The sequence below is a fragment of the Blastocystis sp. subtype 4 genome (assembly GCF_000743755.1).
Source record: "Blastocystis sp. subtype 4 strain WR1 chromosome Unknown seqid_0026, whole genome shotgun sequence".
In the NCBI taxonomy this organism is placed as follows: Eukaryota; class Bigyra; order Opalinata; family Blastocystidae; genus Blastocystis; species Blastocystis sp. subtype 4.
In genome coordinates this window covers 37801-62399 of record NW_014569521.1, presented here as the reverse complement: position 1 = coordinate 62399, position 24599 = coordinate 37801, and the positions used below count along the sequence as shown (strand labels likewise).

General features: G+C 38.8%; 12 protein-coding genes across 12 annotated transcripts; 6 read left to right on the top strand and 6 right to left on the bottom strand.

The window, feature by feature from the left end:
• Positions 1–392: 392 nt before the first annotated feature.
• Positions 393–1699, top strand: JH06_0511 (hypothetical protein; the record flags this gene model as incomplete). Its single annotated transcript, XM_014673856.1, has 3 exons — positions 393–462; positions 494–676; positions 705–1699. 3 exons carry the CDS (start codon positions 393–395, stop codon positions 1697–1699), a joined length of 1248 nt encoding a protein of 415 aa, XP_014529342.1.
• A 1610-nt stretch (positions 1700–3309) lies between these two features.
• JH06_0509 (hypothetical protein) lies at positions 3310–3774 on the top strand (the record flags this gene model as incomplete). The annotated part of the gene is made up of 4 exons (XM_014673855.1): positions 3310–3427; positions 3460–3528; positions 3560–3658; positions 3689–3774. The coding sequence occupies 4 exons, from the start codon at positions 3310–3312 to the stop codon at positions 3772–3774; spliced, it is 372 nt and encodes a 123-aa protein (XP_014529341.1).
• Positions 3775–3857: 83 nt separating this feature from the next.
• JH06_0508 (NADH dehydrogenase) lies at positions 3858–4156 on the bottom strand (the record flags this gene model as incomplete). The annotated part of the gene is made up of 2 exons (XM_014673854.1): positions 3858–3943; positions 3979–4156. The coding sequence occupies 2 exons, from the start codon at positions 4154–4156 to the stop codon at positions 3858–3860; spliced, it is 264 nt and encodes an 87-aa protein (XP_014529340.1).
• An 80-nt stretch (positions 4157–4236) lies between these two features.
• JH06_0507 (ectonucleoside triphosphate diphosphohydrolase) lies at positions 4237–5504 on the bottom strand (the record flags this gene model as incomplete). Its single annotated transcript, XM_014673853.1, has 5 exons — positions 4237–4524; positions 4555–4627; positions 4658–4832; positions 4862–4934; positions 4965–5504. The coding sequence occupies 5 exons, from the start codon at positions 5502–5504 to the stop codon at positions 4237–4239; spliced, it is 1149 nt and encodes a 382-aa protein (XP_014529339.1).
• Positions 5505–6004: 500 nt separating this feature from the next.
• Positions 6005–6912, bottom strand: JH06_0506 (ribosomal RNA small subunit methyltransferase; the record flags this gene model as incomplete). The annotated part of the gene is made up of 8 exons (XM_014673852.1): positions 6005–6070; positions 6101–6133; positions 6164–6303; positions 6334–6444; positions 6475–6565; positions 6598–6648; positions 6680–6772; positions 6805–6912. 8 exons carry the CDS (start codon positions 6910–6912, stop codon positions 6005–6007), a joined length of 693 nt encoding a protein of 230 aa, XP_014529338.1.
• Positions 6913–6979: 67 nt separating this feature from the next.
• JH06_0505 (2-aminoethylphosphonate pyruvate transaminase) lies at positions 6980–8330 on the top strand (the record flags this gene model as incomplete). Its single annotated transcript, XM_014673851.1, has 7 exons — positions 6980–7194; positions 7226–7318; positions 7349–7595; positions 7626–7910; positions 7941–8054; positions 8085–8137; positions 8168–8330. 7 exons carry the CDS (start codon positions 6980–6982, stop codon positions 8328–8330), a joined length of 1170 nt encoding a protein of 389 aa, XP_014529337.1.
• A 730-nt stretch (positions 8331–9060) lies between these two features.
• Positions 9061–10121, top strand: JH06_0504 (hypothetical protein; the record flags this gene model as incomplete). Its single annotated transcript, XM_014673850.1, has 6 exons — positions 9061–9252; positions 9283–9546; positions 9577–9690; positions 9720–9827; positions 9858–10025; positions 10056–10121. 6 exons carry the CDS (start codon positions 9061–9063, stop codon positions 10119–10121), a joined length of 912 nt encoding a protein of 303 aa, XP_014529336.1.
• Positions 10108–10770, bottom strand: JH06_0503 (hypothetical protein; the record flags this gene model as incomplete). The annotated part of the gene is made up of 4 exons (XM_014673849.1): positions 10108–10305; positions 10336–10443; positions 10474–10575; positions 10609–10770. The coding sequence occupies 4 exons, from the start codon at positions 10768–10770 to the stop codon at positions 10108–10110; spliced, it is 570 nt and encodes a 189-aa protein (XP_014529335.1).
• Positions 10771–12526: 1756 nt separating this feature from the next.
• On the top strand, positions 12527–13345 carry JH06_0502 (RNA-associated protein; the record flags this gene model as incomplete). The annotated part of the gene is made up of 3 exons (XM_014673848.1): positions 12527–13020; positions 13066–13241; positions 13272–13345. The coding sequence occupies 3 exons, from the start codon at positions 12527–12529 to the stop codon at positions 13343–13345; spliced, it is 744 nt and encodes a 247-aa protein (XP_014529334.1).
• A 142-nt stretch (positions 13346–13487) lies between these two features.
• On the top strand, positions 13488–16394 carry JH06_0501 (chaperone HSP70; the record flags this gene model as incomplete). Its single annotated transcript, XM_014673847.1, has 1 exon — positions 13488–16394. One exon carries the CDS (start codon positions 13488–13490, stop codon positions 16392–16394), a length of 2907 nt encoding a protein of 968 aa, XP_014529333.1.
• Positions 16341–17441, bottom strand: JH06_0500 (hypothetical protein; the record flags this gene model as incomplete). Its single annotated transcript, XM_014673846.1, is given in 5 exon segments — positions 16341–16519; positions 16530–16647; positions 16678–16869; positions 16900–17277; positions 17313–17441. 5 exon segments carry the CDS (start codon positions 17439–17441, stop codon positions 16341–16343), a joined length of 996 nt encoding a protein of 331 aa, XP_014529332.1.
• Positions 17442–17665: 224 nt separating this feature from the next.
• On the bottom strand, positions 17666–19454 carry JH06_0499 (5-AMP-activated protein kinase subunit; the record flags this gene model as incomplete). The annotated part of the gene is made up of 10 exons (XM_014673845.1): positions 17666–18175; positions 18206–18303; positions 18335–18391; positions 18422–18584; positions 18615–18736; positions 18767–18863; positions 18894–18985; positions 19016–19144; positions 19176–19263; positions 19296–19454. The coding sequence occupies 10 exons, from the start codon at positions 19452–19454 to the stop codon at positions 17666–17668; spliced, it is 1515 nt and encodes a 504-aa protein (XP_014529331.1).
• Between the last annotated feature and the right edge of the window lie 5145 nt (positions 19455–24599).

Below are 24599 nucleotides of genomic sequence, written 5' to 3'. Positions count from 1 at the left end.
GAAAGCAACTTGCCATTCGCCGTCTTGTGTGTGGAGGAGGTGTGTCTGCTTAGAACTCATATGAATAGTGGTGATGGTTGCTTTGGATTGTTTGTTATGAATTTAAATTGAACTTAAGCATAATACGTTTGAAAGGATAGAGTAATCGTGTAATAACACATTAATACTCTCATTTCTCAATTGACCAAAGTCATGAGTCTTTGGTACCTATTCAGTGGACTTATAACAGTCTATTTCTTCTATCTTGCATGTTATCTTCAACCATCTCAGACTAATGATAGTTTTGCGTTCTTTGTTCATCATTTAACTGGTATTGTGTTAGAAACGGATTGGAGTGACTTCTAGACAATATGGATTACCATCTAATACAACCTTCATCATCTTCCATGTTCATGAATTCTGAGACTATACATAATCCTGAAATATTTACAAAGAGGAATAACTCTGAAGAAAGAGAGGATCGTATGGTTTTGCCAGTGGATCTGATGTATAGAGGAAGATATGTCCTCTGTGAAGTCAAATCTGTATAGTAGTACTATTAAATCAGTTAGTGATATAGTTGAAGGAGGAATTAACTACAAGCCTCATCATGTTCCATGGAACGTTTCTAGTGATCCTATTGGTGAGCAATATTGTCTATCGTGCTTACAAAACTTTGCTACTCTTCCTGTGAATCGTATTGATTTTGTCCAAGTCTCATGTAGAGTATGATTATGACAATATCTCATATCCAATCCCATTTAATGAACTCTATCATAGCATAAGTACTCATTATGTAGATTATGGAAAGCCAAATCCTCGTCTCCCTCCTTATATAGGGACAGGAGATATTGAAGATGATGCCTTTGGTGAGGACAACATGATTGTTGTTACTGGCAGTTCTGAAAACCATGTTTTGGCTAATGTGAATATGATGTATTCTGTGATTTATACCAACTGTCATTTATCAATGGTATTTGTTGATTTTGGATTAGAAGAAGAAGGTTTAGCATATTTGACGAAACATATGACACGAATGCATTTCATGTTTCAAAAGCTAAATTCAACAGCAAAACTGTATTATCGCAAATTTAATTTTGCCAACTTCCCATCTTGGTTCAATATTTCAGATAGGAGCATTCGAGGAGGTTATTCGTGGAAAGTAGTTTCTTATTTTGATGTGTTGAATCAAACCAAACGAATTGTTGTTTGGTCAGATGGAGGAAACAGGTGGAGTCATTCTATCTATCGTGATACAAGGCATATGAGTGAGGATGGATTCTATTCTCCATATTCTGGTGGAGTCGTACAATCGTGGGTACATCCAAAAACCCAATACTTTCTGATAACTCATCATATGATTCGAAAAGTGTATAATGGAAAGGGAATGTGTACAGGAGGATATGTATTTGTGAATTATCGCAATGCTAAGGCAATGCATCATATCTTCTTCCCTTTACTACAGTGCGCATATACACGACGTTGCATTTCTCCTTATGGAACAAATCGTCGTAATCATCGTCAAGATCAAGCCATCTTGACTGTTCTAGTTCATAATTCAGCATCTCATTATGCATGTGCTCAGAGGTATCCTACAATGACCAGTTTCCATCGTGATTGTCATGAGCCTACAAAGTGTAATAGTATGCAAAAGGGCATTCTGAAGATGATCAGTCATCGTTACGATATTCCTCTAGATAGTGAAATTGGTATTGAATAAACATTGCAATCTACAGCATATTTGTTACTGATAAAACTAAGATAGGGACGAATGAAAGAATCATATCCATGAACTAGGAGACTGACATTTTGGTTTGTAACTACGACATACTGCAATGTCAATTCTTGACTCAATTTTCTATATGCCCGATGAAACGCTTCTTGTCTTTCACATTGGTCATCTATCACAATAATCACAGAATAGGTTCTTAGAAAGATCATATTCAATAATATATCGGAAACATCAATTACTAAGATATCTGTTTGTTGTAATATGTTCACCAGACTCGTCAACTTTGTCATACGAGTGTTATATAAGGTTACATCCACAGGGTATTCTTCTTGCATACGCTGTAGTTTTCCCATAACGTTGGGAATCGATGCAGAAAGCATCTCTTTACCTGTATAGGAGATAGAGATACGTGTTCGATTGATTTTATCATAACAGGGAGAAATCCCCAATTTGTGGTAAACATGAAGACGAAGTGTTCGGAATGAATACCACGTTTGTTGAGTAACTCGAAACGATAATGGGAAACCTAAGAGCGCCTATACTCAATGCTACTAACGACATCGTACACCATTGCGGGAACACACCGTCCGCTGGTTTTCAAAATAAGAATAGGTTACTGTACGACTCTGGAAGTTCTTGTTCAATACTGGTAGCAATGTATTCAAAAAATGAAACGTTGATGGTAAAACAAGATCAGGTCGATCCGTAAGAATGACATAAGGCTACAGAAGAAGTCAAAAATGATGACATACTCTGCCGAAAATCCGAGACTTCTCGTACGGGAGAATAGCTGTCATGAACCATAAAAGCTGATGATAGGTAACAAAATCATTAGCACTGAGAGAAAAGGTATCAAAGCCAAACAACTGGGAGGCAGCCTTCCGGAGTTGAACATCATTACCATTCAAAATCAAATAGAAGGCCTGGACAAAAGGCCTTACAATCTTTCCTCCCTGAAGGGATTCAATCTTCAACTGGGGATCATCTTCGTAATAACACAGTTGTACAACGTACCAATGTAGGTGAAGTTCTTAATAACCTTAAAGTCGAAAGGATGCATGATAGAAAGGACATGGGTATCTCGATTAAAACAAGCAGACCGTATGTAGTCAAACCTATCCGTGACCAAATGTATAAGTCCATACTCAATATTACCCAACTTTCTCCACACAAAAAACCTAGCAATGATTGTAATCACATACTATTACTCATAGGATTGGATTTCGTTGCGAACATGCTCATACAGATCAATCTCCGTACAATACATCGGTTCTGTAGAATTCTCCTCCTTCTTCTCGTTCAACAGAGCTAGTGTCTTGTTGTAATCCACAACAAACGGAAGTATGTGAACACAGTCCATATTCACAGGAACTGATATAGCTATAATGAATCTAGAACACAAAACAAACATTGACGATAAAGCAAAGCCTTCCTAAAACGCTTTGCGAACAACCACTCCACAAGAACATATACCACCAAACAACATATTGCTGTTATTCCTACACGAAGGGATTTATTCATCCTTCGCTATCAGCAAATTGAAGGAGATTGTTTATGGCGCAATGGCGCAAAGCAACCCCTTTGTCAAATCACATCCAATGGCTTCAACAGACAAATCAACGAAAGTGGAGGTAGTCAAATTAGATGCACCGACTGGTTTAAGTTATGTTGAAGCAACCGAAAACACTATCACCATATCTTGGAATCCTGTAAATCGTTCTAGTTCTATGAGGGATTTTAATTCGTAGACGCTAGTGGTTATATGATTCTGTGTAAAGATGTTCTTCAGAAGGCATGGAGTGACTGCAGTAGTACAAGTAACTGTGGACTAACGAATTGATTTCGTAGTTGTCGATAGTGGTTCAACAACAGCTGTGATTGAAGAACTCTATCCTACAGCAACGTTTGAGATTAGGATTGTTGCACTAAGTAATGACAGTAACTATGGTACGGGTGTCTCTTGATGTGAACAGCTAGAGGAGAGTAACGAAAGTGAAAGTATATTCTGTGACACTATGGTTGGATCCTGCACGCCAAAAAAGAAATGTTGTGGTATTTGTTAAATGTCTCTCTTGGCCTGTTTGTTCCATAACCTGTAAGACCTGTTTACTAAGAACAAAGAACACAAAGAAAATGAGCGTGACAATTAATGATCTCTGTAGAAATGCTTGTCCTTCATATACTGAATGTATGTCTCCACTTCCTCCTTGCAGTTATCCTGGAAATTGACTCCTATTCGATCAAAACCCAAACCAGTAGAAAAGTACCTTCCTTCTTGAAACACTGCGATACCTTCTGTCTCAGAAGTTCAAGCTTCTCAATCTCAACAAATCGGTCCTTCGACATCTCCTCCATGGCCTTCATCCAGGCTTCACGATTCTCGGGGGCAATATTCCCATTTTCATCTCTATAGGTAGAGGGGTGAACAAAATTTGGGGATGACATCACTTCCAGCGGTGGTATTAAGGAGATGGAAGAAAAACCTCTAGTCGGAAAACCGCGATTCTTCAACAAACAGGATAACTTCAGATAATCGGCAACTTCTTGTATCGCACGACCACATTCCGATTTGAAAAGATTAATAAAAGAACGAAAAACAAAAGAACAGCCAAGACAACAAAAAGAAGAAAACCACTCACCTGTTTTGGTATTGGATTCTTTCCTTCATACAAAGCCGCTCCGTAGGTCCAATCCACACTTTCTCCGTTGATATGACGTAGGAACATAATGTTATAAGATGGTTGCGAAGAACTCGACTCATATGTCTCCAAGAAGCGGAATCCATGTTCCAGAAGAGTAATCACATATGAGAGCTACAGATGACCTACTGAACCAGGAAACACTTGAAAACAACGTTGTTTTAATACTTCATCGTTAGTGTATTTGTGTTTTCCAGAAAACTGAGCTAACACTACACTAACCATGAATTCACCTTCCTTTTCCTACGTCCAATTCATTGAACAGAATGATCGACCCAATGTCTTTAGATCATCAATGGAAGGGTGTACTTGGTCACCCAACTGATAGATGCTTTTCACAAAATCAACCACGAAGAAGTATAAGGACATCCCCACAAAATCTCCTTCCATAGATGGAATCTTCAGAGACCACAACGAACATTCTACAATAACATCATTCTTGTACTGTTACTTGAATGAACTGTATCTGTACATTCCGTATCTCCTCGAATCAGTTGTGTAAGAATTGCTTCACATCGATCCAACTAGACATAATACTCGAGTCCAAATGCAACATTCCCTGTCCCTTCATGATACAGTCCTTCATACACTTTAGAATCTCCAATAACGCCAACATTGTTACAAGGATTGGGAACATGCAATCGATTCTGTCGATTGTCATTCTCGTCACGAAATGCTTCTCTGTTACTCAAAATATAGTTTTCAAAACGAAACTGGGCTTCCTTGGCCCCAAAAGAAAGAAAGGATTTTGAGAACAGATCATGTTGAATATCCACCGACTCTCCTTCTCGTTGACTTCTGTATTGATATGCAATCTGGGTACTTTCACCTCCTAAATCCAACGAACCAATAGTTGGTTCTGTTGTATACTTCAATGATGGAGTGATTCGCGATTTGAGAACATTCACAGTAAGCCATCCATACACAGCCTCCAACTCTCCATCAATTGTCTGAAGATTGTCACGACTCAGATAGAAACGTAAATTTGAGTGTCGGTATCCATCATAAATCGCATCATAGATGGCTCTCTGATTACTCTCGCTCAAAACGCGCATTCCAGCAGTTGCAAAGATAAATAACGGAACACTGTACATTGACGCAATTACCAAAGTCCTACGATGAGGAAGAATGCAAAAGTCTTTCGGAACCTGAAATCATGCGGTAAAGAGGCTTCCATACTTTGTCAAGTTTGTTTACATAGGAACTAGAACAAATCACTTCGTTCCATGTCTCTTACTTGATTCCAGGTTGGCATTCATCAGAATAGACTTCCACCATCCGTTCGATTTCATTGTTCTCATTACGGTCTGTCCGAAACAAATAATATCGACTTCCAGTACTACAATAGGATGAGAAACAACAGCAAGGAATGTACCTACCTTCCTGCATCTATCATTCCAATATACTTTGGATAAGTAGTTCCAAAGGATAAACTGGAATCTATTCCATAAAGCCCATCATTCACGATATCAACAGCTTTCAACGAAAAGAAGGATGAATACAACTACTACAGGAAGAGATTTCATCGTTGTGAGTAATCTCCTCACTAGTGTAGTTCGACAAACAAAGAATGACCATCAGGAAACTAAATAACTTATAATATACCCCAAGTGTGTTCAAAAGCATTCAGTAACTTGCTAATGGTAACTGGAGTACTCAACTATGAATCAGTCAGCTCTCGAACAGGTACAGGATAATCCGATACAGAAATCGTTTCTTCAGTCTAACAATAACTCAATCCACAAAATCATACATAAGAGGGAATGGAATGGCCTGAGGCAAAGCAACCAAAACTGATGACAATTGTATCCGAATGGATCTCTTTATCATCACAATTGCTTAATACCTGAGCGAACTCCAACGGATCCACTTGTCGACCTGTAACCGATGTTGCTATCCATTCAGAGAACTTCCAATATCTACCGAAACGGCGTGAATCTGCAGGAATGATAGATGTAACACTACCTTGAATGACCTTCATCAAGATTTCATCTCCTTCCGAACTTCGCACTTTTTCCTTATGAAGGAGTTGAACTATCCATCAATATAAACAATAAGTGCAACCCATAAGTCCTGCAAATCGTTTGTACGTTCGAGGAATACGAATATTCGAATTGATCTCGATAAGCACATTCTTGGCTGTATGAACATACACCTAAAGTTCCCAATAAAAGCAAAATCGAATACCTGAAGATGTCCTGCTTTATTCAATGGACTATCTAGAAGTGCAAGCAAACTCTACTCTCACAACAAATCCAAAGAAAAAAACCTGATGACAAATATCAGGTCGAGCATTCACAGGATCCTGATTCATTCTCTTTAGAAGTGTAGGATGGTCATCGGAATTGAGAAGAGAGAATCCCTTATTCTTAATCACATACCTCAGATACTTACTTTCTTCGTTTTAACAGTCTCTAGAGATGCTCCCTCAAGAATGCAAATGATCTTCATCTTCTTATATCTGGGGTCTTCCACAATGTGCACATTGCCTCGATCAGACATTTAGAAAAGAAAAGAAGAATGGAGAAAGGTCTTTATGGCATTCATTTCGTTGAACGAGGGGGCATTTATGTTGTCTTTATCCCATTGTTTCCAAAAAGGATTAGGAACACTCGTTCGTGGTTTTGCTGCTGCAAATGATGTCGTTTTCAAGCGTTCTTTTGTTGCGTTCCTTTTATTGTTAGAGAATATGCTTAACACCGTTTTAGAGGAAGAGAATTGGAAGTATTATGTATCCTTAGTATCAGCTACAAGTGAAAGTCTTCTATATGGATATCTCCAAACGTACAAAATAGTAGATGACTCATAACACTAGAATCAAAAAAGATGATCAACTACTCGTAATCTCGAACGGTTTTGATGGTGATCGAATTGCTAAGAAGGCACACTCGATGGGTATTTATACACTGTATTAGTTTGATGGAAAATTAACTTGTAGATGGATGTACCATTCGATGCTTTATCCTATTGATGTTGATGAAGCTGCACAAGATATTTTGTACCATCACGAGGCTACTCATGCCCTCTTTGTCCATACCGAGTCATTCACTGGTTCTATCACTCCTCTTCGTCAGATCATGAAGAAGGTCCGTAAAGTTCGAAGTGACATTTCAGTATGTGTTGATAATCGAAATGGTTTTTTGCTTCATCCAATGCCTACGACGGATGACATTATCGATTATTCTGTAAGATTTGATATTGGGTATCACTTCTAGATCCATGATACCCATATTCTTGGTGTTCAACCATCCTTCAGTTTCATGATTGCTCACAAACCTGCTATCATGGCTGAGGCAGATGTCAATCCTTCTGGTTTCCTTAGCTCTATTTACAATAGCCATATGAATCTCGAAACCATGACGAAGGTTCAAGGTAAGTATAATGAAGCGATGAAAGATGGGTCATGGAGAAACATCGTTTATCAATATGAGGAAACGAAGGCCAGGATTGTAAACAAGGTGAAACTCTTGTTACCACCGATTCCTCAGGGAATGGATCAAGTGAGGTCATTATCTAAACATTATTAATAGAGCTGTGTTAGTGCATCCTTTTTAGTCCCTCAAGAAGCTGCTCGGTTACGAGAACTCCTTGAAAGTCTCGAAGAATATGGTATTCCTGTTGAACACAAATTCATTACATCTGGAGTGTGACTACTTTGCATTTGTTATCATTAGTTGCCTGCGATTTCGTTTAATACTGAAGCCATTATTGACTATGTGGAGAAGGGGTATATTTTACTGTTGCTAATAATTCGTAGAGGTGATATATTGGACATTTACAAAGGAATCGAAAGAGTTTTGCTTCGTCATACTCCTGGGTTCTTCCAGGATGGGAATTTATTGAAGGAAGAAGAGAAGTACCGAAGGAAATATGTGTACGGAGAGAATATTGAGATTGCGAGCAACAAAACTATCACATAAGGTCACCGATTCGTTGTTTCATTAACATAAACAAGTTTCAATCATTAATCTACCTTTTATTCAAAGAATTCGGTGAGAAACGAATTGTCGTCTTTTGCGGCACAGACGCAGTTTCACTTTTCGTGACGTCGTCTATTCATTTTCTTGCCTATTTTGGTAATTATATTGAGACGAGAGATGGCTTCTTCCTCACCTCTTGACTCGATGTTGTCATATATGGCAGGGCGAGATGGAGCAAAAGGACCGAATTTATTTGAAAAAGGTATTCTACTCGTCGATTCTATCACTTTCCTAGAAGTTGGATCATGGCTGATGATGGCAACCGAATTGGTTCCAGGAATGACTCCACAGATGGGCGCAACATTTCCTCCTACATCAGATTCTGGTACTAATGCATGAGATCAATAATTTCAGAGCTTCCTCTCGATCCTGCTTCTGCTATTCCAGATTACGCAAATAATGGAATGAACGTAGGATCTCCATTTATTCCATCTACGCTTTTGTCTCCAACGTAGGCTGAGATATGGAGAGTATCAGTCCTAGTCAGTGTACGAGGAAAGATTCGTTGGATTTATTATCTCTTCCACGTCCCGTATCGTCTGCTCTGGAGACCGAACCCTCTCCCTTTTCTAATACATCCGTTTTTCATCCAACTGACAAACCATCCAATCAGAGTGTTTTTGAACACTCCACGTTTTTCAACAATGCTCCCAACGGTTTAGTGGATGATATGACACTTCCAGAACCCGTTCTTACTGCTAAACGCGAACTCTCTAGTTCAACTATTTCATCGCCTGTAGATAATGATCTATATGAAGATGAAGAAGTTGCAAAGAAGAAACGACGATTAGCAAAGAATCGTGAAATTGCAAAGAATTGTCGTAAACGCAAGAAAGAGAAGAAAGAAGCAATCTTAGATGAGGTGAGCTAGTTGGAATCCATTTAGTTGCAGATTCAAACACTTCGTGAGGAAAATAGTCGTTTGCGTCAGCGTTTGGAGAGTGTAAGTAGTGAAACAGCTGAAAGTGAAGAGAGAAATCAGGTGAGAGTGAAGTTTTTGAAACGAATGAGAGAGCTGATGGAAAAGAAGGATGAAGAAGCGATTTCAAAGGAAATTGATGAGTATTACTCTCGATGGAGTGAATTCGGAATTGAACGATTAAGTGCAGCCCAAATCCATTTAGAACAATTGAAAATGCTTCTTCTTCCCACTCAAGTGGTTTTATAGTTGTGTGCTGAGAATTAGATGACAAAGTTATGTTTGTGGTCAATGAACCAGGAAGATGAATTTTATGATGAGAAATTGAATGAAATGAAATACGGAGGAGGAATCTGGAATATTCTGTCATCTGTTTTACAAGTAGGAAAATAAGATGGAATATTAGATAGTTAACACCAGAACAGAAGCAAGGTATTATTCATAGTCGGAGTGGAGTATTGCGTCAACAAGAGAATATAGCATCTGTGATGGATATTGTGGATGCAGTACAGAATAAGGTTTAATTTGTGATGGTGATGCTATTGTAGGTTACAAGTAATATGGAGTCAATGCAACAACAGATGCGAGGCATCCTGGATGTACTGTCGCCTCTCCAACAAGCAAAGTTCTTAGCATGGATGGAAGGAGGCATGAATGGAACCAATCTCATTGCTGAGGTGAAGAGACTCTTACAAATGAATCAGACTGTTTCTACTGTAAGAATATCGATAACTTCTTACCCTTAGATGGAGGATTCATCCTCATTATCACTTTCAGATATGGAATCGTTAAGTTCGCTTAGCATGGTGTAAAATATTGTTTGTTGGATGAAACAGGGAAATTGATAGTAGCTTCTTGAATATGACGCTGCATTGAAGCATCACTCACATCTTTGATTTGTTTTAACTTTGTAATCATGGAATCCACATTAAATATATAATCAGGATGACTCCAAGTAGGAGGAGGTACATCAGTTCCAGTTTGCGTCTTCTTATTCTACATCTTATCATATTCTTCTATTCCTACAAATAGAGACATACTCTTCTTTGGCCTGCGGTCTTGACAAGCAGTTACAACACTATCACATTGCTTCTCCAATTGGTTTACCGAGTCTTCAATTTCTTTCAACGCTTCCTAAAACTTGCAACCACTCAAAAGAAGTACATCAACATAATCGATTATAGGAAAGAGAGAAGCAGCTTTTTCCGTCTTTTGTATGAGACTGAAAAGAACACTTTTTCGTTTCTCTTCAAACTCCTCGATCAACTAACTTCATTACACCCATATAACACAATATACTGTATTCGGAATCGCTAAATTTGGCAGAGATTGCTTATATTCATCAAGATCCATCTGTGAACGCACACATACATCGGTTAATTCAGCAATGAGTGTCGAGAAGATCCTGTACATCTCATTACACATAGCACTTTGTGCTTTGATAATGTCCTCGCTGTTCATCTCCTAGAAGTGAGTTTTTGTAGAGGAGAAAATAACCGCGGTTTGGTACAAACACTCATTGTGAGACCAGATACCATTCTCATTGGTATTAATAAAACTGTAGATATAGGACAATAGCGAAAGAATACTTTTTTTCATCTTCATCAAATAATCGAATACATTCTTTGATTGTGTTACATTGGATATGATTATTGGATGGACGAATAATATATCAGATCCAGTAAAGAAGCGGTTGGTACGATGGGTACCATTGTTGTTGCCTAGTGAGTTTTCTCATTTGAATTGACTCTAGTCTGTTTCCAAGTCTACATGATTCGAAGTTATACCCCTCAAATGGATGTTGACGATATACAGGAGCTGATGTCAGAAGGATCCCTCAAATCGACATCTTGGAGCATTCAGGATGTATTAATACAAGTTTTTAAAAAGCTAATCTCTTCGTATCCATTTATCTCGTACTTCATGTATGGAATGATCTGTTTATCTCCAGCTTGTATTGTCCCTTTCTGGTCTGGATTCATTTCTGAGTCATTACATCCTTTCCTTGTCAGTATTGTATCTTCCCTATTTTCGATATTACCTATATGGAAGTATCTTTTAGATCCAACAGAACAAATAACACTTCTCTCCTGCTTCTTGATGTGTCAAACAGTTGTTTTATGTACCTATTTTACGAATCATCCTTCTTGGATATGTGAGGTCATTGCAGCATTTCTTGTAACTGTGTCTGCCTCTCGATTCGATGTTATCTGTCTGTTGCCTCTCCTTCAGAACCGCGGATCCATATTTCTCACCATCTTGGCTTTTAGTTTGTGGATATCAAATCCATATATTACCATTCTCCTTCTCCTCCTGCTTCTTTCCACTGTCTATATTCATCGGCTGCACTCCTATCAGCACTTCCTTCTATTGCTAGCTTCTACTATTCCACTTCTTCGCTCCAACCAAGCTCCCATTTTTCAAATTACCTATTCTTTTCCTCAACAACCGCTTACAACCATTCTCTGTATTCTCCTAATTATGATAATGATATTGGTTCCATGTCCTGTGGAAATGCTGATTCTTCAAGTATGTACCTTATTTCTTCCTTCATCATCATTCTTTGCACTTTTCAGTACTGCGCTTACTCCAGTTCTTCTTGTAGTTGTGACTTTTCGGTTCATCATACCATCAACTGTGTCCTCCTTACAGGATTTACTGGATGAAGTTATAAATTGGATGAAGAGAAACGGAAAGAAACGAACACTTGCTTGGATAACTCTCTTTATGAGTATTTTGATCCTTGTGTGTCTTGATCTTGTTTCTATTGTATCTCCTTCACATGTTTTGAATATGGATTACAGGGGAATAGACAAGAAGTTAACAAGACAAGTTCACTTGGAAGCAAAGGAATTGATTAATGCAATTCGTAGGAAAGAGATTTTAGGAAGCGATATTCTTAAAGTGACGACTGTGAATGGTAAGGACACTTCTCTGTGGATGGAAGTCGTTAGTAAACCGGAAACGGAGGCTTTCTATGTATTTTCATCCCTTCCTTATCACTATTTACTTTTTTCTCCCTTTGATCATAATGGTGTAAACAACCTTCATTTGGTGGATCGTTCTGTTTATAGGATAGTGAGGACTGGAAACTCTTCTACGAGTGATTTGCGATACAGCTTTGAACAAGTTTATGTTACTTCCACAAAGTTATTCAGTTTATATCGTATTGTACAATAGAGTTTTTGTTTTAAAGAATCATTGTTTCCTTGTCATTATGAGTAATCCAAATCAATTGATTGTAAAGTATTCGAAAGGTGGATTTAAGATGCAAATCTATCTCGATAAGACCAAATATGCTGAGTATATGGAAGGCAAGAAAACGATGCGTGAAGTATCGCTTCTTGATGCAGTCATTCCAGAAAGTGGTATGACAATGTCTGACGCTGATTTGATGACAGTCTTTGGATCGACTGATGTTTGGAAGTGTATGGAAGAGATTGCACTTCACGGAGAACCTCAATACTCTGTCCAAGAGAAGAGAGAAATGACAGAGAAGAAACGAAGACAGATTATTGACTATATCTTCAAAACCTATATCGATGGAGTTACAAATCTTCCTGTTCCTATCACTCGAATTGAGAATGGGATGAACACGATCAAAGGCTTGAAGATCGATCTCAATGTATCTGTGAGTAAACAGGGTGACAGTATTGCGAAACAATTAAAATCAACAATCCCTTTTAAGAAGAATGAAACGCATGGTTTTCTGTATATTTCTTTAGCGTAACCCTTTTCGGTAGAACTGAATTTTAGAGCAGCCGGAAAGGCAACTTCGGTAGTTCGTAAATGGTGTGAAATCCGAAGAGATAAATACACAGCTACAGATTACAAAGCCGAAGTGACTTTTACAACCACTACGATGCCAACATTTATGAATGAGTTGACACAAGTGACAGGAGGTGATTTCCGATTTGAGGATGATGCATCAGGTTTTGTTATAACGAGTTAATAACCCCTAGAAGCGGGAGCTGGAGAAAAGAAGGAAGAACCTGCTGGCAAGAAAGGAAGCAAACGAGGGAAGGGAAGAAAATAAGTATAGCTGATTCATTGGTGAATAATTCATTGTTTTTATGAAAAAGCCATATTAGAAACAATAGTGGTTAACCTGAACTCTTGATACTCAAGACATATCCACACTATCGAATTGTGACTGAGATCACTATTTACTGATTCGAATGAGTGTAGAAGACTATGAAAGAAAGTACCAGAAGACTCTCATCAGTATCGGGTCCGTGAATACAATTGTTGCCATCTGTGATGATTGTTCTTCGGAAGTATTGAATATTGTGAATGAAAAGAGTGTGTTCAACACTTCATTATCATATCAGAATGAGCAACCTCAATTGGGTTGTTCAGATAGGCTGGATGGTTCTTCTGTTTTCTTTTTTCGGTCGATGGTTCGAAAACCCTATCGTACGGAATGTGACTTTTATAAATATCTTCTTCCAAAGAGTAGATTAATCAATTGTAATCAGTTAATTGGATATCATCTAGATACATTATCCAGTAATTTGGCTGTTCCAGCTGTAATCAGTGATTTCTTCCAAGCGTTGGAAACGGTTCTCTGCCGATCGAAAGGTAGTCTTGGAGATATCTTGATTGCATCGCCTACAGAATTCAGTGAAATTGAAAGATCAACATTCGAATCATCTGTGTCGATGGTGAATGCGATGAGTCATGCCATATATGTATCGGAGCCTTTAATGATTGCTAAAAGTCTCTATACGAGTATTCCTCGCAAAAACTACCTTGTTGTAGACATTGGTGGTACACATGCTTCCTTTTCCATCATTAGCGGAGGACCTGAACCCAAAGAAGAGAGGACCATCAGTAAGATGGAGTTCAGTTGTTATAGTCTCTATAACAGTCTTTTTGACCTATTGATAAAAGAATGTAACGTCTCATTCTCTAATTCAGAAGATTCTACAATTATGTGTCGTTTATATGCATATCTGGAAGAGAAAATGATTGAATTCGCAAAATCAGGAAGTGTCATATTTGATCCTCAGAAAGTTGTGGGTGTCAAGTCTACCAAAGGATATGAATTAACTGAAGAGACAGTATATCAGATAGCAAATGGATACATTACAGATTTCAAGGCTTTTGTAACTGAATTTTTGACTTCAAATCAATCTCTATCAATTTATTCTGTCATTTTGGCTGGAGGAGGCGGCAATTTCAGTTTTATCAAAGACATACTGCGTGAAGTTACAGGTAAAGATGTGAGGAGTATAGAGAATCCTCAAGAAGCAGTTATTCGTGGAATGATCAATGAATATAGCTGTTCTTCACCTTTGAGTAGTGATGGAGAAGATGGTGCTCCATGTGATGTGATGGTTATTTCTGAGCATATTCCATATATACCTGAGTTTGCTAGTGAGATTGAAGTAACACTTCCAACCTCAGAATACGTACCTGCGGAAGTTAATCCTGACCCTACGGAGGATTCTATGTCATCCAGTGATGATGGTGACGATACAGGAGGACATCTTGCCGTGATTGGAGGTCCATTCCCTGCTGCTCTTAGTGACACTATTTCTTTAGGACTTCAGACTACTAAATCGACAGTTCCCATTCCTGCTCTCCCCACTAATCCTGAACCTGAGGTTTCTACTCCTCAACCAATTCTGTCTCCTACTGAGCCTGAGATTCCTACTCCTCCTACTATTCCTACTCCTCCTCAACCAGTTCTGCCTCCTACTGAGCCTGAGGTTTCTACTCCTCAACCAATTCTGCCTTCTACTGAACCTGAAATTCCTACTCTTCCTACTCTTCCTACTCCTCCTCAACCAGTTCTGCCTTCTACTGAGCCTGAGATTCCTCTTCCTCCTACTCTTCCTACTCCTCCTCAACCAATTCTTCCTCCTACTGAGCCTGAAATTCCTACTCCTCCTCAACCAATTCTTCCTCCTACTCTTCCTACTCCTCCTCAGCCAATTCTTCCTCCTACTGAGCCTGAGATTCCTACTCCTCCTCAACCAGTTCTGCCTCCTATGGAGCCTGAGATTCCTACTCCTCCTCTTCCTCCTACTATTCCTACTCCTCCTCAGCCAGTTCTTCCTCCTACTGAGCCTGAGATTCCTACTATTCCTACTCCTCCTCAACCAATTCTGCCTCCTACTGAGCCTGAGATTCCTACTCCTCCTACTATTCCTACTCCTCCTCAGCCAGTTCTTCCTCCTACTGAGCCTGAGATTCCTACTCCTCCTCAACCAATTCTGCCTCCTACTGAGCCTGAGATTCCTCTTCCTCCTACTATCCCTACTCCTCCTCAGCCAGTTCTGCCTCCTACTGAGCCTGAAATTCCTACTCCTCCTCTTCCTCCTACTATCCCTACTCCTCCTCAGCCAGTTCTGCCTCCTACTGAGCCTGAGATTCCTCCTACTCCTACTCCTCCTCAGCCAGTTCTTCCTCCTACTGAATCTGAGATTCCTACTCCTCCTCCTCTTCCTACTATTCCTACTCCTCCTCAGCCAGTTCTGCCTCCTACTGAGCCTCCTCTTCGTACTTCTCCTCAGCCAGTTCTGCCTCCTACTCCTCCTACTATTCCTCCTCTTCCTCCTACTAAGCCCAGAGGTCGTACTCAGTCAGTTCGTCCTCCTACTAGGCCCAGAGTTCCTACGCCTCCTGGTCCTCTTGGTTCTATTCCCCAGCCAAATCATCTTTCCAAAGCTCCTAGAACGAATTATCTATTGAGGTGTGAAACAAATGGATCAATCTTGGTACCCATAGGTACGGTACTGCCAACAAAGGGAACATTTACTGTCAGAGAAATGGTTAATAAGAGTTCTGTAGAGTATCCGATTGTGAAAATGATGAAGGGAAAGAAGATTTCATTGGGCTCATGTTATGAATGGCTTACAGTGAGAAAAGGTATGGAATTCAGAGTAGATCTTATGGTGGATAAGAAAGGTACTGTTACATATAATATGGAAGTTGATGGAAGGATGATCGCTCAGAACAAATCCTTAACAGATATAAGTGAAGATGATTACTTCTATTATGTTTGTAAGAAAACAGAATCACATTTAACAATTCATACTAACAATCTTCTCAAGGTTATCTACCGTCTTTGCTGGTAAGAGTACTACTTTATTTGTTCCCTGTGTCATCAATGAACTCAGGATCTGAAGATATTGTTGAGCTACCATATACTCTGTAGCAAGAACTCCTGTTCCCTCCAGCGCTAATGTCTTATTCATTCTCTCTATCTCTACCACTAGCAATCATTTCTAATGACTTCTTCTCAGCCTCTGCAGCCATCAATTTTGCAGCTGCTTGTCCTTCAGCACGAAGAATTGTTGATGCACGTGTACCCTCAGCATTCAAAACTTGCTACGTCTTATTTACTTCTAATATCCTTACTTTCGCGACATTACCACGACTTGTAATCACATCACGCATACGGTCACCATCGGCACGAAGAACCTCAGCTCGTCGAGTACGTTCACTCTTGATCTGCTTCTCCATTACATTCTTAATATCATTGGGAGGGATGATATTCTGAATCTCTACACGAGTGATTGTTACTCCCCAACGCTCCGCATCCAGGTGGATCTTTCATTTCATATGTTTTAATACACCTACTCGTTCCAGTAGTTCTTCATTAATTGTCTCTCGAGACGAGAAGGTATCATCCAATGTAATCTTAGCAATGATATTACGAAGTGTGGCCTGAGTGAGAAGTTCCACAGCATCAGGGAGATTCACAACGTTGAATGTTGCGGCTTTTGGATCTGTGATACGGAAATATACCAAGGCATCAATGTCGATAATGACATTATCCTTCGTAATGACCTTCTGCTTGCCAAAATCCAAAACATGCTCACGCATATCAATACGATCTGTATTGATTAGCTGAATCTCCATCTCTCCATTTGATGTTGCCTCCATATATTTCCAGTGAACTCGACGTGTATTCTCAATTACAGGTAGAACAAAGTGAATACCAGGTTTTAATGTTCTCTAAGTGTGATACAAAACATAATGACAGATCCTACACTATACTCTCCAAAATGCTCAACAATCATGAAAGTGCCTTGATGTACAACTTTCACCCCCTTAACTAGGGTAAGAATAATAATGAGAAGAAATATAACCCAAAGAATCAGTACAAAAGAGTCGACCATTGTTATAAGCAAAGATATGTGACAATTATATTTAGAGAACCGAATCTCGTTTTGAATACGGTGAGGCACCCAAAAAGAGGCAAATTTGGTCATTTATTCAATTCAATCGTCAATTCTGGGAATGGACTTTTCACCTTGACCGATAGCCACTGACACTAACCTACTGCGCCACCAATCATCGGCATTTAGTAACAAACAACACTACTGGTAACAAGGCTAAACCACTATTCGATAATTCTTTTCTTTGTGACAAAGCGCTCTCCCATTCCTCCTCCAATGTCGTTTCTTTCTCTAAACTCATTCTCTCTGCGTACATTCCCTTTCATTCTCTCAAAATCTTCATCGTATGTATCAGCATCCATCTCCTCTCTATTGACGTTGGAAATGCGTGGTTGCACAATTGTCTCTGGGAGGTTCATACAAAAGTCTCCGACACTCATATCATTCATCGAACCACTTGCACTGATTCCAGGCGAGAACAACGGAGTAATATAGGATTGACTCATTGAAGGTCGTTCTCGTACAGAGACAGGAGCAGATACATGAGGAGCTGCTGCCGAGAAATCTCCTTTAAGAAAGAAATAGAACAGATCCACAATAGAAACAAGACCGCAAGGCTTGTTATCATCATCCACACATACGAGAGAAGTGGTGTTTCTTTGAGAGAATGTGAAGAACAGATGAGATAGAGACTCATTTGTATTGATGATTAACTGAGAACTGAAAGGTTGGAACTAGACATTAACAGAATCACCAATCCTAACACTTGAAATGAAGGTATTGATTGGATAATTGAATAATGTCATATCCTTGAAATCCAATTTGATTAAATCTGTTCGTTGGAAGATTCCGATAAGATTTTCTACTCAATTAATGTGCATCTTCACTCCAACGATCTGTATCAATAACTGGAACAGAAGCAATGGCTTGTGTTTCCATTATCTGGAGAACTAATATTGAATAAAATAACATGAACGTACCTTCATGTAAAGCACAATCTTCTCGGACACTCCACAAATGATCATAATTCCCAATTCCTAACTCTCGAATTGAATAATTATAATTAAATAATCGATCTGGATACAAAGCAACCAGATGATGAAGAATGTCTAGATAATTCACGACACCAATAAGATTTCCTTCCTTAATATCAGCTAAATCATATAATTATACGTTGATTCGATCAATAATTGGGATACGATGAACACGACAATCAAACATCAGTTTCAGAATTTGAAAAAGAGAATTATTTGGAATTCCGAATGATAGTTGCCTGCTGTTTGGGTAAATCGTATCTACCTCTTATCTCCTCAATAAATGATAACCTCGGTATTGCTTGATTGTATAATCTAAAACACGAGGAAAGGGAGTTGGATTGTTGGGATCTAAAGATTGTTGTTGCGCTTCCTTGTAAAGAGAGTACTATAGTTCAATCCATTAAATAGATCCAACCTGTTTGTTTAAACAGAATAGGAGATCACTGCTGGTTATTACTCCCTCATAGGATTCTGTATTAGCATTCCATATTACTCCTTCTACCGCTTCTATCGATAACCATAACTCTAATAACGTACCCTGACGTCGTAAGGACTGAAACACAAGATCCAAGGGATTGTTAGTATTAAACACAAGAAGTTTTTGACTTGGAGGTAGAACAGCATATGCATCGTGTTGAGTCAAAATATCATAGATATTCTTGCGTCCTAGTGTAAAACAACACAGAAATGGATCTACCTGTATTCAGTTCGTCCAATAGTTGACTATCCGTTTTTACATCTTCCATAATTGGAGAGAAATCAAGTCTAGAGATCCCCAACCCATTCTATCAGTAAGGCATCTAGCAATCTCAAGTACGTCATCACCATCGGCTAGAGGCGAAGAAGGAGGGCTTGTACCTGCAACAAAAGTATCTTGCTCATCGGCGTAAAAGGCTCCATTGGCATAAGATGACGGAACGCCCAAATTTCCACCGATGCCTATATTATAGATACCATTATCATCTTCCGGATCCATTTTACTTTGATTGAACAAACGACAACACTAGACGGGAACCGCGGTTTCTTTTCGCTTTTGTCGGAAGTACTTGAATTAGAATGAGCAAGAATTCCATTGAACTGTGTCTCTCTGTAGATGCTGTTGTACGTCATGAAGGGTTCAATAGTTTGGAAATGAGAATTCTTAATCATGATGGTGAGTTGTTCGATTGACAATTAATTATTAGAATTGGCGATATCGTCCTTTGTTGAAAGAATTCCAGTGTTTGTTTGCAGTTCCTATGAAGATATTCGTCAGGAGGCTTGTGATTGTTTGTTTGTCTGCTTGGATTGATTTTAGTGTTGATACGACGATATGATGATATTCATACTAGCATTTCTGTGGAGTTGATCCAGACACTGCTTCTCTATTTTAGAGAAGGAAGACTCGAACAAGATATCATTTATCCGATCGGTAAGATCATATCTTGTTATGTCCTACGGCTGACATCAGTTACAAGTGTCCTTCTGAATCCTCTTCTATCATTTCTACAGTCTCTAGTTCCAAATATTGATGTGTTGGTTGATTCTCTCCAGACAACTGCGACACCTTCTTCCTCTTTGATCGTATTTGAACAGTTTTTATTGTATATTGCTGGACATAAGAAATACGCTTCGTATGCATCTTTATTTCTCGATTGGTACTTGCATATGCCGCAATACTCTACGAAGTTTATTGAGAAGCTTTTAGTCGAGCAGCCATTTTTATACAGGCCTACTGCTTCACTTCTGAAGGTTATCCTTCAGTCGGAAGCCATTCGTAAGAATCCTCATCTAACGCATTCAGTCCTGCATTTCGTTATTGCAACTCTCAAATCAAATGAGGGTTTATCTCATATAATCGATCTCATTATCCAAGCAGCTCTTACTCAGGAACTTGCTGTTGATGTTCATGTTTGGTTTCTGCTCTGTTGGGTTGGATTGACAGCAATGTCTCGAACTGAACTTGTGATGAAGAAAATCGGGCGTTATTTGTATACTATGATGAAACTCCTTATCAAGAATCAACTGGAATGTGATGACAGAATTCATCGTTGCTTACGATGTGTATTCAGTCGTTGTTATGAGGATGGATTGAAGGATCTTCTCTCTGTGAAGATTATTCGAACTTCATTTGAAGGAGAAGGAGTCATTGCTCAATGGATCAAATCTTTGGATGATCAGGAATTCAGTTTGATGCTGATTCAGTCCACAGAGATCCCTCGTGAACTAGCTTTGGTATATCTGTTTAGTAATCAAGCATCCATTGTTCAGTCCGTTTTATCAACTTCTCAAATTTCTCATCATTCTCATATTTCTGTGTTCTTGTAGGGATATCATCATTCTTATTATCACAGAGCAGCCATTCAGTATCATTTGAATCATCCATCAATCCTTTGTCTTCTTCTCCATCATCTTCCACAACTCTATACCTCCTCTGTTCTTACAAATACACTTGCTAGCCTTCTTCTTCCTCTTATCTCTTCTTGTGCTTCGATCACACCACTCATCATAGAAATTATGACACAATGTCTATTAGTTCAATCTTCTTTTGAGAATCCTTTTTGGGTTGGTATTCGTACTTGCATTCGATTGTGTACTTAAGGTTCCTTCTTCTCATTCTCAGATCCATCTTCATCCATTGTTCATATTGCTTTGTTGACTTCATTTAGACGACTTACTGAAGAAGGTAAGCAGTATTTGGATGAATTACTTCCTCTTCTTGCTCACTTTATTCGAATCTATCTTGAAGTCAAACCATCATCACCAGAATCTCAGTTATGTCGGTCACTTCTTATTGACTGTCTCTGTGAATTTGTGTCACTGGGATATCTGGATCCAATTCCTCTAAAGACCATGATCCCAAAGTCTCCTTCATCAAATGAAGAGGAACAAGAGTCTTTACAATGGATTGAAGCGTTTCTTCCTTTCACTCGATGTACACGGGAAATGGTACAGTTATGTTGGAATCTCACTTCTTCCTCTCATGATCCTATCTCTTCTCAAGCGTATTCATTACTGCTTTCACTTCCTTCTTCTCAGTTGATACCACTTCTGATGGATATCACTCATTCATCCGACATACAAGCTATGATCAGTCTCTGCATGAAACGAATGGAAGCAATGATGGTTACTGAGGAACGACTCACTGGAGTGATCCAGCTTATCTGCCTGTTGGAAGAGGGAGGTTCGATTGAACGAAATCAGTCTTCTATCGATACGAACTCCATTGCATCTGTTCCAGAAAAGTGTATTTTAACAAAGAGTTTATGGAATGATGAAAATCAGATCTATAATAGTTATTCCACAATCCTGGACATTTTGGTTCCACTAGGTTGTTATTCTCCTAATCCTTCCAGTCCATCGTTATCAGCACATTACGAGAGGTAAGTCTGATTGTTTGATCCAATTCTAGTTGTATTCAGAGTCTTCTCACAGTTCCTCCACTCTTGAATCTCCCTTCTCTCTATTCTATCGACTTGTTCCAATTAACTGAAATGATTCTGATAAGTGTAAGCTCTCTTCTGAAGCGGGCTTTGGTTGCTGGGTGTTCTGTCCAGTCATTCTTATCAATCATACGACCCCATATTACACATTCTCCAAATGCTGGTATTGTGTATGCATGCTTACTGAAAGTGGGTAAACTCCCGTGGGAAGAGAAGAAAGAAGCAATTCGTTGGTTATTAACGCAGTGTGAGATAATGAAGACAGAGTGTTTCTTAACCTGCTTGTTTTTGCTTGGTGATATTGGATTGAATTGTGATGGAAAGAACGATACAAGTATGATTGAAACTATTCTTGAAGTCTATTTGAAGAAATGGGATGAGGGTTTATCACAACAGAATTCGGGACTATTTCTGGCACTCATAACAGGAAGTGCTCGATTCTTACAGAGTATTTCTAGGATTCCATTAGCCTTATCATTGAAAACTGAGGAGAGAATGACAAAACTCAGTCAACTGATACTTCGTCCTTTCCTGGTCATATTTGACAAAGTGAACGATTCCTTATCATCTCGATCACGACGAAGTGATTCATCTATGCAATGTGGAGTGAAATGTCATGCTTATACAACAGATATTGGTTCTATTCAAGTGCCAGATGGAGGAGAAACAACAGTACTCCACTGTGGTCTCATGCTGAATGCATGGTTGTTCAGTCAGGATAAGGAGGTGGGAATGGATCTCCTTCAGATGGCTTGTTACTTTGCCAAGCAATCAACTCAACCTTCACTTCGCTTAGTAGCACTTAGTACGTTGCCTCAATTGCTCCCTCAAGCAGACTCATCACTTCGTCTTCGTCTTCTCACATTACTCTGTAACACAGCATCATACACAAGTCTGAATGGAGTGTCGTCATCCATTCCAACAATATCCAATTGGGCACTAAACACATTACCACGGGAAATTATCATTTCTTCACCTCTTCAAGATCGTATTCAGAAGATCTTGATAACAAACGAGCAGAAGAATAGAGAACATCTCCTTGATCTAACTCTGAATGAAGAGAGTATGAAGAGAGTTTATGAGAAATGGAATAAGAAAGAAACACTTCACTCTCCTGATGAATGGAAGTAAGAATGAATCTAAACATTATTTTAAGTACTTTGCTTCCCATTTTAACTCATTTCCTCCACCTTCAATCCATGTCTCTTACATCACAATCCCAATCATATGAACCTGTTTTCACAGACTCTCTTCCTAAAGTGAATCCTCTTCTCTCACTTCCAAAAACTTCGATTCCTCGTATGTTCTGGAATCAACTCTCTAAGTACTCTTCACCTATTCTCCTTACATCACTCATTCATTCACTCTCCCTCTGTTACACACCTCGAGGTGACTACCGAGAACTGGCTAGTTATTTACTGACACAATGTGCCTGCCTACACCAATGGGAACTGATTGAGCAAGTCCTGTCTTGGATGAAGAAAAATGTTCCGAATTCTGGACTTGTGTTTTCGAATTTGTTGGATCTTTGAGGGCTTGTAATTCTTAGTGTTCGTTGGATGAATATCAAGGAGTTATTGAGTCAGAAATCGGCTCTACTTGTGGCATTCCAAAATCTTCCTCAATTTCGATGTGATGACTCATTGAATGTATTTCAGCTCCTGATATCTGTCTTGAAATCCCTTCATTCTCGTGATTCTCTTGTTACGAAGTAATGTGTAGAGATGAGTGAACTTGAATGGAAGGAAGTCTGTAGTGCATTCATTCAATCGCTTTCTGTCTTTTCCGAAGTTACCGAAGCTGTTTTGAATGTGATTCTATCAATTGCTGATTTCATTCCGATTTGTGTTATTCCAGATTTATTATCTCATCTTTCATCTCACATGATGTCGAGACTCTGTCAGTATTATTATGATAATCAGGACCGAGAACGATGCAAACTGTGTGTATTAGGCTTGAAAGAAGGGATACTTGAATCAGGCAAGATATTTGCCGATTGTGCTGATAGTACAAGAGATTGGTTAGTTTACTCTCATTCAATTCGAGCATATCTCAATGAAGTACATGTACTGGAGATAGATCCTTGTACTCCTTTAATTCGTATCTTTTCCAATTTATCTACTGGTACTCAATATTATTGGACCATTTCTTACTTGAATGCCATTTTGTCATTCTTAATGAATTCGAATGAGATGGATTATGTTGCGTATCATCTTCTTATGGATACTCAGGATTCTTCAGCTATGATTTCTATTTTGAAACAGTTACTATCTGTCTTGCTAAAGGTATGAATAGATCAACAAGTGATAGGTAGACATCTTGGGACCTTCAACCGCTATGTATGTTCCTAACTTCTGAAGCGTCGGAAATAATGAGGAATACCAAGAACAAGAAAGTCCTTCTCCTGTCTCATGCTTCTCTTGGTTCTTTATCTGACTATGCATTGTTGTCGTATGAAGATGCATTTTTCAACTATTATTATGGTTTTGATTCTTATCTTGTTTCTTACTACAAAGAAATAAAAACGGTCATTTAGGAGTATATGAGTTCAAATCTTAGAGCCAACTACGTCTAAAATAAGGACATTATTGAAGAAATAGGCCCAAAAGTACTCTCTGCTGTATTCATTCATTTCGGTTTTGTTTCCGGTATGTTTCATTCTACTTGTTTATTCTCATCCTTGTAGTTATTGGAGCATA